The sequence below is a fragment of the Ochotona curzoniae genome, unplaced genomic scaffold (assembly GCF_017591425.1).
Source record: "Ochotona curzoniae isolate NIBS_2020 unplaced genomic scaffold, NIBS_Ocur_1.0 contig_1014, whole genome shotgun sequence".
NCBI classification, from domain to species: Eukaryota; Metazoa; Chordata; class Mammalia; order Lagomorpha; family Ochotonidae; genus Ochotona; species Ochotona curzoniae.
The window spans coordinates 48,745,867-48,760,156 of record NW_024464920.1 but is presented as its reverse complement, the minus strand read 5'-3'; the positions used below and the strand labels follow the sequence as shown (position 1 = coordinate 48,760,156).

General features: G+C 43.2%; 1 protein-coding gene across 4 annotated transcripts in view; it reads right to left on the bottom strand.

The window, feature by feature from the left end:
• The window catches only part of EP300 (E1A binding protein p300), a 66,367-nt gene that overhangs the window by 4,482 nt on the left and 47,595 nt on the right, over positions 1 to 14,290 (bottom strand). For all 4 annotated transcript variants that reach the window (XM_040986615.1, XM_040986608.1, XM_040986625.1 and 1 more), the window contains 12 exons: positions 13,641 to 13,880; positions 13,024 to 13,112; positions 11,347 to 11,427; positions 8,855 to 8,911; positions 8,240 to 8,317; positions 6,869 to 6,936; positions 6,088 to 6,238; positions 5,849 to 5,995; positions 5,332 to 5,445; positions 4,103 to 4,268; positions 3,393 to 3,557; positions 1,740 to 1,901 (listed from right to left, as the gene is read on the bottom strand). In XM_040986615.1, coding sequence (XP_040842549.1) covers positions 1,740 to 1,901; positions 3,393 to 3,557; positions 4,103 to 4,268; positions 5,332 to 5,445; positions 5,849 to 5,995; positions 6,088 to 6,238; positions 6,869 to 6,936; positions 8,240 to 8,317; positions 8,855 to 8,911; positions 11,347 to 11,427; positions 13,024 to 13,112; positions 13,641 to 13,880 — 1,518 coding nt within the window. The remainder of the gene's footprint in view (positions 1 to 1,739; positions 1,902 to 3,392; positions 3,558 to 4,102; positions 4,269 to 5,331; positions 5,446 to 5,848; positions 5,996 to 6,087; positions 6,239 to 6,868; positions 6,937 to 8,239; positions 8,318 to 8,854; positions 8,912 to 11,346; positions 11,428 to 13,023; positions 13,113 to 13,640; positions 13,881 to 14,290) is intronic.

The window sequence follows — 14,290 nt, the reverse complement described above, 5'->3', positions numbered from 1 at the left end:
TTGTGGCCTGGGAAAGCACCGTTGGGATTTGCGCCGTGTCCAAGAAGACCTAGATTAAGCTCTTGGCTTTGGATTAGCTCAGCTCCAGCTGCTGCATCCATTTAGGGAGTGGACCAGTGGATGCAAGATCTTTCTGCTTCTCCTCTGAAAATCCATTTTTCTTTTTTAAAGATTTATTTTTATTGTAAAGTCAGATATACACAGAGGAGGAGAGACAGAGAGGAAGATCTTCTGTCCAATGGTTCACTCCCCACGTGACTGCAATGGCTGGTGCTGCGCTGATCCGAAGCTAGGAGCCAGGAGCCAGGAGCCAGGAACCTCCTTCAGGTCTGTCTCCTCACGGGTGCAGGGTCCCAAAGATTTAGGCTGTCCTTGACTGCTTTCCCAGGCCACAAGCAGGGAGCTGGATGGGAAATGGGACTGCCCAGAATAGAACCAGTGTATTTAAGGTGAGGACTTTAGCCACTAGGCCATCGTACCGGGCCCGAAAATCCACTTTTCAAGAAAAAATCCAGATATCTTAAAACAACACAACACAACACAACACAACACAACACAACACACACAAAACTCTGAGAAAAATTTTGCTGCAGTCCAGATACTGCATTAAGCATTTACGCACATGCATCAAATACCTTCGATTCTAATTCCTCGTCTCCAGACTGAAGCCATGGAATGTGTCCACAATTAATGCCGAATTTGTTTATTGGCCTTTCCCAAAGACTATTATGTTAAACTTTTGCGGCATTAAACACTAACTTGAAATAGGTGTTATGAAGTTATAAGTGAAACAAGAAACCATTATACCCAGGATTTGCACTGAACCAGCAAAGTGGGAATAAGCCATGCCTAATCAGTAGAGGGGAAGGGTGTGTGAAGTAGTGGACAATGAAAGATGCCATCAGAGCCATACAAGACAAATGCCATGGGAACAAGTACTACTGGGAGCAGGCCTGCTTCCTGCAGCGCAGTGTCTGGGTTCAGCATGCAGCTTGGAGTGAAAAATCAAAAGGCAGACAGTTCTGCAATATGCAAACAAAAAACCTCAAAAACAAACCAAAAACCAAAATACCAAACATCTTGAAACAACTTCTCTCCCCAATAAGTCCTCGCAACCAATTTGGTGATAATTCCATTACCAATGTCCCCCAACTCTTTCAATTCCCTCTCCAAATAACTGTCACTTGATGATACATGTCTGTATCACTTAAATTCCTGTTCTAATTTAGCCTTCCTTATGTTGCCATAATGATGCTGCAGGGTTTGGAGAAAACCCACTACTTAGGTTTATTCCTAAGCGGACAACAACAACAATGATGTTATGTAATGAATAAGGTTTTAATTGAGGAAGTTATAAGAAGGTCACAAACATGGCTAAGCAAATTGTACTAACAAGGCATCAGGGTGTGTGTTGTGGTCCAGGATCTAAGCTGCAGCTTCCATGCTGGGTTCCCACACAAGATGCCAGTTCCAGATCTGGCTGCTTGGCTTTTCAGTTAACATCCTACTCCTGGACCTCGGGTTCCTGCTCATGCCTGGTCCAACTCTGGCCACTAAGGAAAAGAACCAGCGGACAAGGGGCTTTCTCTCCCTGTGTCACTCTGCCAAATCCCATCTAGATTAACAGGAAATAAACAGCTCGTTTGCCACCATTTTACCCAAGCTCTTTTCTTCCTAGTTAGCGCTCATACGGCTTCTTTCCCTGGTGCTGACGTGCTCACTCCTGGTGGCTGCCTCACCTCTTTGTGTTTCTCCATGGTGGCGTACAGCTTCTGGGAGAGGTCATTGGACACGCTGGGCACGCCCGGCTTCTTCTTGCTGCCCCGACTCAGGCTGCTCTTGTTTTTGCTTGTCTTTTTATTGTTCTTCTTCTTAGCATTCTTGCTGTCTCCCTTTGTCACCTTCAGGGCAGAACACAGGAGACAAGAAAATAGCAAGATTTTTAAAGTAATCTGGACATAACACTGAAGGTAAGAAAATACTATCTTTTCATTTATTTTCAATTAATATTCTAGAATCTTATGAACTTACAAACAAAACAAGTCATCACCATGAACATCATCACTAAGCAATCTAAACAAGGCTGTTAAGAATGAGGTAGTTCTGGGCCCAGCACGGTGGCGCAAGTGGTTAAGGTCCTCGCCTTGCACGCCCAGGATCCCATATGGGCGCCAGTTCTATCCCGGCAGCCCCGCTTCCTTTCCAGCTCCCTGCCTGTGGCCCGGGAAAGCAGTCGAGGACGGCCCAAAGCCTTGGGACCCTGCATCCGCGTGGGAGACCCGGAAGAGGCTCCTGGCTTCGGATCGGCATAGTATCGGCCACTGCGCTCACTTGGGGGGTGAATCGTCGGACGGAGGATTTTCCTCTCTGTATATCCGCCTTTCCAATAAATAAATAATAAAAATAAATCTTTAAAAAAAAAAAAAGAATGAGGTAGTTCTGCGATACAGCTGGGGAGGATTTAGGTGAGTAAAAGGCAAACTCTGGCTAAGGCATCAAAAAAAATTTTAGCTGCAGCTACCCTAATCAACTATGTAAAAAATCATCAGAAATCAAAATAACAATTTAAAAAATTTCTTTTAGACAGAGAATGACTGTGGTGGGTTGAAGAGCATGCCCCTTCCAGGGGCTGACTCAACACTCAAAATGCAGACTCAACTGTTGAGATGTCACCTGCTCTCTCCCTTCCAGGCACCCTGAAACAAGTGAAGCTGGGCTCCATCTGGGATGCCACAGATGGGGTTTCCACAGCAATGTCTCATCACTCGGCACGTTGTTGTTGTTCTTTTTTTTTCCCCTAAACATTTATTTTTCTCAGAAAGGCAGATTTACAGAGAGGAGACACAAGATATTCTGTCTGCTGATTCACTTCCCAAGTGGCCACACCGGCTGGATCTGAGCCGATCTAAAGCTAGGAGCCAGGAGCTCTTCTGGGACCCCCACATGGTACAGGGTCCCAAGGCTTTGGGGCCACCCTGCACTGCTTTCCCAAGTCACAAGGAGGGAGCTGGATGGGAAGTGGAGCAGCCCAGACATGAACTGGCACTCATATAAGATCCCAGCACATGCAAGGTGAGAATTTAGCCGCTGCTGTGACAGGCGCCCCAGGCATGTTTTTGTGTGGTGTGTGAAAGCCTATCTTAGAGCTATACAGAAACACCCTGCTTACTTGCACCCTGAGGCCTTTGCCACCCATGTCAGAGCCCTGGTGGAGCTCTGGGCTCCTGACTTCAGTGTTTTAGCACTGGGGAAATAAAATCAACAGAGAAAACAGTAGTAAACTTTCTTACATAGTTTAAAAATATCAAACTACGGTTAAAAATATAACCTCACTTTTGAAGCATGTTAAAATCAAGGATAAAGGTGGAAAGAAATCGCAATGCCGTTCTTACATCTGTACTTTCATTGCTGGTGTTTTCTTCCCGTTTTCTCTCTTCTTCCTCTTGTTCCAGTTCCTTAATGCTCTCCTCCAGAACATTGGGCCAGAAATCACCCTCAAAGTAAGGCAGTTCCTTTGCACTCGTTAATCGATCTTCAGTAGCTTGCTTAAAAATATCCTGAAACAAAAACCACACAGATGGACTAAAATGAACAGTTAGGTAACAGACGAACATAAGATATTACGAGGTTTTCTGAAAACTGGCGTGGATTTTAAAAAAAAGCACACTCCCTGGAGCCACTCAGCTTCATGGGCAGTGAAAGGTCTGGTCGGAAGGCATGATGATTTTCTCTATCTGCTGTCCAGGAAACAGCAGGATGACCTATGGCCCATCAACCTGTTGGACCAGTGTCAGGGCGCAGAGACATCTTCATTCACAATGGAAGGGACCTATGACGCCCCCCTTGTTCCTTCACATTTCAGCAGCTCTGAGCTGTTCAGATTGATGTCCTGAATTAGCCTATATTTATGAATGTCATGAATAACACGGCCATTATGAGTATATTTCATTTACAATCCTACAAAAGGCTAATTCAGTGGAAAAACTTTTGATAATGTATGAGAAAAATGTGAATTTGCATAATTTCTTAAATCACATGGAAAAGAAGACTGTCTTTAAACACATGCTAGCGTGCAGAGCAGATGCACTCCATGCCCCCTGACCTTGTAGTCATGGACGATGCGCTCAGAAACAGCCTTGTCAAGCATCTTTTTGTACCACTCCTGCAGTCGCTTGGGCTTGGGGATCTTCTGGTCTGGAGGATGGCAGTGGAAGATATAGTCATCCCCCTCACTTGGTGGGCAGGCCCAGATATGCCCGGTGGTGTACCTAAGAGCATCAGGAAGGCAATGTGAAGGGTCATCAATTCTGGAAAGAACACTGTACTTGGAGGCCACAAGATAGCACCAATGCAGAAAATAGCCACCTGTCAGGATCTCACATTGCCTGTCTCGTTTTTGAAAGTCACAAAAGCATACCTTAAATTTGCTTGTACAAGGGATGCTTGGTTTAGCCCATGATTTAAAAATGCCAATTTTGCATTGCTAAGACCAAACTAGTACTGTATTGCAAAGAAACATGAACTCATCTTAACAGAGGCTAAAGAAAGAGAAATTTAAGATGAACAGGATAAGGGGATGAATGTTGTGAAAGACGGATGTATGTTTTGAAAAGGTAAGTATCTCTAGCACTTTTTGGTCTTGATACTCATGGGCATAAAAAGGATCAGATCCAGTTTTTGATTTCAGCCCTCAAAGGAATAACAACCCAGTCTTTGTTCTAAACCTTCTCAGGCCTGTGCTGTGATGCAACTGTTAGCTGGTTAGGTTGCCATCTATAATGTCAGGACCCATAGACACCAGATTGAGTCCCAGCTACTCCAGCCCCAGCCAGCTCCCTGCTTATGGCCTGGGAGATCAGGAGAAGATGGCTTAAGTCCTTTGGCCCCTTCACCCTTGTAGGAGACCCAAAGGAAGCTCCTGGCTTTGGCCTGGCACAACCATGTAGAGCGACCAGTGGTGGAAGATCTCTCTTTTTGCCCTCTCTATGTGTAAGATTTCACAATTCCCCCCCCATATTATTTTATAATTATTTTTGTATCTGGGTAAGGGGGGAGATAAAGGGAGAAGCCCTACTCATATCTGATAATCTTTAAACCTGTCACCACCCATCTCTGAAAAGGACGGGTGGAGCAAGAAGCACCAATTTCTTTGTGTTGGTTCATGAAAAGGGGCTGAAGCCCTTAGCTTGAAATGGACTCCAATGTTGACATTTACAGATTTGCTTGATTTGAACTGAGGCAAGAAACAAACCAAACATACCAATAACAGCAGAAAACACAACACCAAAACCCTACGTCACACAATTCCGTAATAATTATCAATGTACTTACCCTAACTTCTTGACATACTCTAAATATCCAATCAAGATCTCATGATAGACTGCAGTTCTCAAGCATTTAGGACGGAAGAAATGAACACTGTCGAGGTAAGATATGTACACTCTCCTGTAGCAAGACACAAGAGAGGCCACACAGTCAGTGCACACCGCCTGCACTGAGCGCACCTTTCCCACCCCTTCTCTTTGCTTACTGCCAGCATTTGTGTTGCTTAGCACACATAGGTAAATAACTAGTATCTGATGCTTAAGTGAGTTTAGCAGGAATATACTTCAGTGCCTGGCACTTCACTGAACTTTTCAGACAGAATTGTTATTTGAGTCTTCAAATCATTTCTGGAAACAAGAAATTCTCAACCATATCCTATTCTAAGCTGATGTTCATACTCTATCCACAAGAGTGGTACTGAACAGTCACTTTCTGTTTGGGGGTTGTTTTATTTTTGTTTCACACTGACACTATCGGACACTTAGGCCTCTGCCATCTAGTCCTAGTAAAAACACAGCTGTACCTCTGGTTGGGTGGAGGACAGTCCGAGCCGTATTCCTGAACGTGCATCCCAAAGAAACATAAGTCAACTCCGTCAATCTCTTCAAAGGCAAAGAGGGCTTTGGTTCGGTATGGAAAGGATTCTGCCATCTCTCCACTATCCACAAACCTACACAAGGTGAAAAGCACAGTGTTTCTCATGCAGATCGCAATCACCACGACAAGCACATGGACTCAGACACAGGGAGGGACTGCCTATACCTTGCTTTCATGCCAGGCTTGACTTCCACAGTTTTGTCAGACGCATGGACCACTCGGACAGTGACTTCTCCAGACTCGGGGTGATTCTGTCGCCTCAGGAAGTCATTGACGCGATTCTCCAGAAAGGTGCCAAGCCTGGTAGATGGCAACCCTAGAAATGGAAAGGTATCAAGAGACACTTTTATATTAAATTGCAACCATGCTCTTTCCAAAACAAATGAGGTCACATATTGGTTTAAGAACAAAACAAAAAACTACTAGGGTAGTTTAGGGTATATACATGATTTTTGCAAATTAGCACATGACAGAAGTCTTCTATCATCTCAATTTTGACATACTGCACTGCTAAAACATAGTCTTCAATAATCTGGTATTTCCCCTCAGTTTTTTATTTAGAAAATATTTAAGAGCTGAAAATACAGACCACCAAACACATACACAACAATGACGAGAATTACAGAAATTAAGAGTAACCTGCAGGCTCGCAAAAATACTACAAGAGAATGAAGAACCTGTTTTCAATACTTCAGTGAGATTAGTGTGAATAATGTGTACAACAAGATTTAACCCTAAGGTTTTAACCAGCAATCCTGGTTACTCATTTGAACCGCTGGCTCTATTATGAAATGGGGAGAACTTTACTGCCTTTCTCAAATATGTTTTCTTTGATAATTTTCAGCTTTTCAGGTCTAAGACATCGTGTACCATAAAGCACACACGATGGCTGCTAACTAAGGATTAGAGAAGCTTTGCCATATTGATCTGTGAGAATGGAACTTACGTTTAGCAGAAAACTTGTTTTCTTTCCTAGTTCGCGCAGTTTTCTTTAAACAGCCGTCACAGACAAATCTAAAATGTAAACCAAGCTTTGCTTATTATACAACTTACAAAAGCATTTGTAACAACAGTGCTTACTGTCCAAATAAAAGTGAAATTCAAACAACCTGGCAGAAACATTTCCATGTATCTAGAACAGCCACTACACAAAGAGCTTTTAAAAATCACGAAGAAAAACAGACAACAGAAAGAATGTAAAGTGCAAACAAAATATTACATATGAAGTTAATTCAGAGATTACAAATTAAGATGGAATTTTTTTTGCCTATAACATTGGCACAAATGCCGCTGTGGCAATGTACTTTGTGAGCCAGGGCTGATCCTCCTTCTAGGATGACCTGGAAGCTGTACACATGTAGCTGCTCCTGAAATGCCTGTTGGGATCTCCATGCCCATGGGTGCGCCCGGAGGCTTCACTGTCCTCTGATCCCCCACTTTTTAACACGGTCCTGGGGGCAGGCAGCAGCCTGAGTCCCTGCTACCCAACTTGATCACCTGGACTGATTTCCTGGATGGGCCTGACCTACCCCACCTCTGCAAACACTTGGGAAGTGAACCAGCAGATGGCAGTTCTATTCCATATTTATCTGACATGAACACATAGTAAACCAAAAACTGTTGGCCCTGGCTATCTCTTGTGGTAGTAATGTGGGTAGGTGGGAGAAGGTGAAAACTTCAACTTTTGAGTTATAAAGTTTATTACTGATTAAGAAAAAGCAATCTTAATCACAAATTTCACTGGAAATTAAAATGTAGTCAGTGCAATGCTCACAGTTCCCCTTGCCAAGGCATGAGGCTGCATCTTCCCGGGGGGCAGTTGGTGACCATTCCCTTCCCTCCTGATTTGTGAACAGAGCTGGGGAAAGCCTTATTCTCTCACTGCACAATCACATCCCCTTGGGGCTGCGACTCTGTCTTCACTGCCAGCCGTCGCCATCAGTACTGCTCCGACTATCACTCAGTGTGACCCCTTGATGCCCTCTTATCTGTACTTTTTAGCTTTTCCAGTACAGTAGCTAATTAGGCAAATCTAACTACACCTACATCTGTCTGCTAGTTTCCGATGCCTCATGTATCGGTTTACTTGTGATGGCTGGTAACCATAGTATAATTTTTTATTCAAATCAAAAGGAAAAAAATATATGAATCAAAGGAATGCATGCAAATAAGAGAAAGATGTATTTTTATTTTTAGATTCTGACACTTTTAATGTGTTATACTGGACTGTAGTGATCTTTTCCCAATCCAAAGCAAACTGCTAGAGAGAGTGAGCTCTGAAGATACGATAACATTGCAAAGAAGACCTAAGCCTCACCCAGCTGGCCAGATGACCTCATGATGGAGGACACAGATCTGATGCATCTTTCTCCCACACTCGGTGCACTCAACAAACCTGCAAATACAAAGCAATTCCAGGATGAGCACCAAATCTTTAGCCAAATGAAAACTGCCACTATTTCCTGTGATTCCTGATAATTCAAAAGATTTCATGTCTAAGGAATTGGGAAAATTGCTTAAACCTAGTATTTAAAACAAAATTCCTTGGTGTTATGAACAAAGCAGGTGTCAAAGGCAAAATTCAGTTATTAAATATTACTGCTCAAAGAAAAAGATTATTGTTGTAGAAACTTAATGATATCAATGTATTCATTTCAGGAAATCAATATGCTTCGCAAGGTCTTACTACAAATGAGTGATTATGCCCTGGGGATGAAGGGAACAGGACTGGAAGACAGAATGGCAAGCAGAACAACTTCTTGCTTCACTTGGACCCATGCTACACCTAAACAATTAGTCAATAAAAGTTACTATACAGAGACTAACATCCTTAGTTCTTAAATGTTTTCCAAGTTTGTTGTGTGGATTTAGTCCAAGAATAAAATCACTGACTGGTCACTAAAAATTGGAGATTAAAAGAGGAATTACTTACAGTTCAGGATCCAGTGTATCATTTTTTCTCTTTGAAAACTGCTCCTTATTTATTGTGCTGAGGAGAAAAAGAAGGACATCAATGAGAAGAGAGCACTTTGACCATATTCCAACTAAAAACAAATCTGATACTCTATCAATAAATCTTAGACCCCAAACGGATCACTTTAGATCTATAAAAATACATTCATACTCCAGTGCATTCCTGTTTAAGACTCTAAAAGAGAAACCTGAGCATAGTCCTTATTCACCTACTTTTAGTGACTCTAAATTCCTAAATTGTGTTAAAAGATGGTTTGTACGAGGAAGAAGCAAACTGACTCTTTGGGATACTATTTCCTGAGACTCCTGGTGTCAGAATGACCCCGCTTAGGGCCGGAGACTGTGTGGGGAGTGAGCCAGAAGATGGAAGATGTGTCTCTCCTTCTTTCTAACAGATCTTTATAATCTTCACATAAAAAAAAGGAATCTACATCCATCTATCTATCTATCTATCTATCTATCTATCTATCTATCTATCTATCTATCTATCTATCTATCTATCTATATGTATCTTAAAAAAAAAGTCTATTATCTTGGTTTCCAAGAAGAACTGTTTCCATAAGGCTTTGGCATCATTCAAATAGAATCGTGCAGAACTTCCAAGCTATGCACAGCCTCTTCATGTACACAGGTGCTAGTAATTTCTTACCTAATACTATGCAAACATTATGTGAACAAATGTTATACCGCAGTAGTAGGGAATAAAAACAAAAACCTCAAAACCCAAACAAAAATAACCTGCGAGCTACCACACCATGAAAAATCTGAACTACACGTCCAGTGTAACAGAACAAACACTGTCCCCTGCTGGAATATCTGACCCGACGTAGGTGAATGCATGACGGGCACCTGAAGACACAAAGTTCCACTAGGCTGCAAACATGGCATTCTACATCTTACAATGCTTTTATAATTTCACATGGCTAATTATCCTGCAACACAGACCAATCTCCACCAAGAATCAACTTTAGCGGGTCAAATTTGACTGCTGTATGCTGCTTACAAAAAAGTAGACTGAGCTGGTGCAGGGGTGACACACCTGTGCCTGCAATGCTTATATCCTATATGGGCACTGGTTTGGGTCCCAGCTGTTCCACTTTTGATTCAGCTCCCTGCTAATGGCACGGGAAAGCAGCAGAGGATGGCCCAAGATCTTGGGCTCCTGCACTCATGTTGGCAGACCCAACAGAAGCTCCTGGCTCCCAGTTTCAGACTGGTCCAGCTCTGGCCACTGCAGCCAGTGGAGAATGAAGCAGTGGGGTAGAAGATCTCTTTGTCCCTCCGTTCTCCTCTGTAACCCTGAGTTTCAAGGGAAACCGGGACTGTTCCCAACAGGAATTAAAGACTAAAGATTTTCTCTCAATGGTTATCTTTCTGACTGGATAAGGGACACATAATTCATAGGGCAAATTAAGGACCAGTAACACCACAAGAATCTGGGCAGACCCAGGAAGGAGTTTGTTTGCATCCTCTTCAGAGACCCACAGGCCTAGGGCGTGGGGCTGAGACCAGTTAGTTTAGAGCGCAAAGTGCTAGGAGTAACAGTTCCCACGGGAACTGGCCCCTGTGGTGCCCGACGTCCACTATCCTTGCCCAGCACCTGGTCCCTACTATACTGTTTCAACTGAGACCAAAACAGAAGGCACAACTTAGAACCCATGAATACCTCAGTGAATTGGCGTATGATTCTACTCAGAGGCCAGGCTAATGTCTGTATTTTAATGAATGTGCAGGGCATGTGAGCACAGAGCAAGTAACAAAATTTCCTATTTCTGTGGAATATTCTGAACAGATTCTATTCATAGTAAACATGAACCTATAAGAATATAAAAATTGCCAAAGTTTTTTGTTTTATAAATAAACCAAGTTTAAAACATAGTAGCTAATTCAATCTAGAGATTTTAAGTACTCTTAGTTTAGGGTGTATGTGTCAAAATTTTTCTTGGCATTTGCCAAATGTTAAAAAAGTTTGTGAGATGGTAAAACCCAACCAACCAAATCACTGTTGACCCTACATGTTAAATTCCATCACTATTACGGCTATTTGGGTATTCTGTTAACCAAGAAGGGTGGCAGCTAATTCAATCCAACCCTCACATTCAAAGCAGCTTGCGAGGAGGAGGCTGTCCTGACTGCCTTCTCCTAAGGACTGTGCAGTGTCAGCTGGCATGCTCCCCGGGCATCATGAGCAGCACGTGCTGCTAGCATGGCTGAGTGGGACCTGTATCCTTGTTACTGGCCACAGTTGACTGCTGAAGACTGGAAATGTGAGTAGTGCAAGGCAAGAAGCAAATTTTAACTGTATTTACCCTTATTCATTTTTATTAAATTAGCCACTTGCAGCTAACAGATACCTGTCCTGAACAACACAGCTCAAGAACATTCGGGAAGCACAATCTTCCCAGACCGAGCTGACAAGGTAACCCCTTCCAGGAGAAAGTAGCTACTTACGTTTGAGGCTGGGCAGGGTCATCCCCCAAAGAAACGCTCTCCCCTTGGATCTCATTGAAACACTTCTCACAGAAATGATACCTGTCGGCAAGAAGGCCATACTGGGGTGAACTGCTCCGTTCACACAACACAGCCCAAGCCAAGCAACGAAGCCACCAATCACAGCAGGCCAAGGAGGGGGACGGGAGGCAGAGAGCAGGTCATCAACGGCGACAAGGACATTCAATGATGCAGATTTATGGACCCCACAGTTTGGGTTTTGTTTTGTTTTTTTGCAATCAAAGCCAAGTGCAGACAACGACAAGCATGAGGGAGAAAAAAAAACACAAAACAAACGAAGAAAATGAGGGATTGCAGGACAACAAAAACCATAAAAGCAAGACAGGACAACACAAAGCAGAAAGCCAAGGCAAAGCACAGATTAGCATTAAATATCTCAAATGGAATTACAGTAGCAAATGATTACAGCAAATAAAACAAAAATGTTTCAATTACAAAGACCCCATACCCTTTCATTTCAGTGATTAATGCAACCTGATGTACATATTCAAAAGGAGGAAGGAGGACAAGGACACCGCGGAAGGGAGAACTGCTAGCCTGTTATTTAAAAGAAAGTGCATCACACACTTCTTTCCACTCCACGCGGTATACAGTGGCAGGAAATGACCATCCAAAACCCACCAAGTTTAAACAATAAAATCTCTGATCCCAGGGAAGCCACAATTATAATAATTTTATTACAAAGTGTGCGTAAACTGGGTCAGAAATGCAGCATGCGTGCATCAACATGATTAACATGCTTCAGTACAAACAACAGAATGCTGGCAACAATCTAAAAAAGTACAATGTCAAAGCTGTAACCTAAAAGTTTCATACCAGCTGTTACTTGAACATTCTTGACACAAACTACATATAGTTTAATCTCATTTTCATTAAGTTTCAGTCCGAGTGCTTAGAAAGATTAGGAGTACACCTAATTTCTTTGCAAATAAAACAAAAAGATTCGGTGACCTCTCAGTGGTGGTGGAATCACACCAACGCAATGACAAACGCTGAGCGTGTATGCTACCACCACATCAACAGACCCCAGGAATGGAGTGATTACCGAGAAGAGGAAATACCCTGCATATCATCTATAAGATTATAACCACTGGCTGGGCAAAATAGCACACAAGGCAGAAGACTGGTTACCCAGAGCTCCAGCACCCCATCACATGCAAATCTCTGTAAGTCAAAGTCAGGTACTACACAGCTAAGTTTTCTCTTTACAATTACTTTATAGAATCCTGATTTCCAATGAAAACATGGATAAACCACAAACATACAGAAATACTTTCAAAAAGCTGTTAAAAAGCTTCAGGTAAAGCTTTCTGGGAGATAAGACTTTTCTCAGATCTACCGCAGTTGGGTGATCAACAAAGCCATGGTGGCAAGCGAAGCAAAGCCACCAGGAAGCAAACTGTCTAACTTCGCAAGGCCTTGTTTTCCTCGATTATGGAACAGGCCTAGATAGCCAATACCAGAAAAGCTGATGATCCTGCAATCAACAGAACTCATGCTGTGCAGGGGTTTTCCAGCCCATTTCAGTTGAGTAATGACTGTCTGTGTGCTGGTCCATTCGCATGCACGCCCCAGACATGCGACACACAGACCATGGCGCACACGTGCTGGGCTTACCTGTTTTGGTAACTGTAGTAAGTGGCATCACGAGGGATTGTGCATAACTGTTTGCCATAGCAACATAACGTCTGTGGAGAAAACTCCAACTGCAAGAGAAACCATGTGTTAAAAAGCACGTCGGCCTGAACAAGCTGCAGTGGAAACACAGCCTGCTCCAGCAAGGAGTGGGCCACTTCAGCTCCCCAAAGTCCAGTCTTAAGTTGACCAACATGTTTGGTCACCAGCCTGGCTGGCTTAGCAGTCATATCTATTTATCTCTTTATTGCAGACACTGAAAAGATCTGTGGAGCTCAAAATTTGTGACTTGACATGCAGAGTAAAACCAGGAAATGCTAGGCAATGTGTACCTAGCCATGGACACGATAAAACCGCCTAATTCAGATTTGTTTTGATGGTTCAGAATTTTAAATTGGTCAGGTTTTCTATACAACTCACATTTGTGAAGTGTCTTTACAGAAAGCCTATGTTAAAGAAATAGGTAGTACTGCCGAGTGCAAGCACGACTCCTATGTTAAGATAATGATGCTATCAGAGCAGGAAGCAGCATTCTCTCCCATGGCTGTTATCACTCGATCCCAGAAGAAGCAAAGGCACGTTTGAAAGCCCAGTCTTACCTTTCTGCCGCAACAGTACCCAAGGCTTTGCATCACCGGGTCGATTTCTTGTTCAAAGACTTCAGACAGCTTGGAGCAGTATTTGTACACCCGCGATGTTTTCCGGTTGTATAACCAGGCATTGTTAAACATAAGCCAAATGTCATCGACATACTGCCACGGCTCCTGATACTGTCCTGTATCTAACTTCCTCTTGATGGTAGAAAGATCCATGGGGCTCTTCACAATATCAAAGTAATCCTACAAGCAACATCAGACATTACCCAAGGGACTCAGCAGGAGTAGGGCAGATGAGGCAGGTCTAGGCTGATTCCCATATGGATGACAGAGGCTCAGGCCCCCTAGGACGGAGCTGGACTGGAAATATTAGCAGCTAGCATTTGAACCAGCACTCCGATATGGGATACTGGTGTTGTGGGGACAGCTTAACAAATTGTGCCCACAACATTAAAAACAGTAAGACTGAGGCAGCCATTGATCTGGCGATAAGACACTGCAGGGATCAGTGGATTCCCTATTAGAACATATGGTGCAATATCTGACTCTAGCTGCCTGCCATCAAGCCACAGTAAGCATGACCCAAGTAGCTGGGTTCCCATACCCTGGCTTTTTCCACTCTGGCCCCAGCAGCTGCAGGTACATGGGAAGTG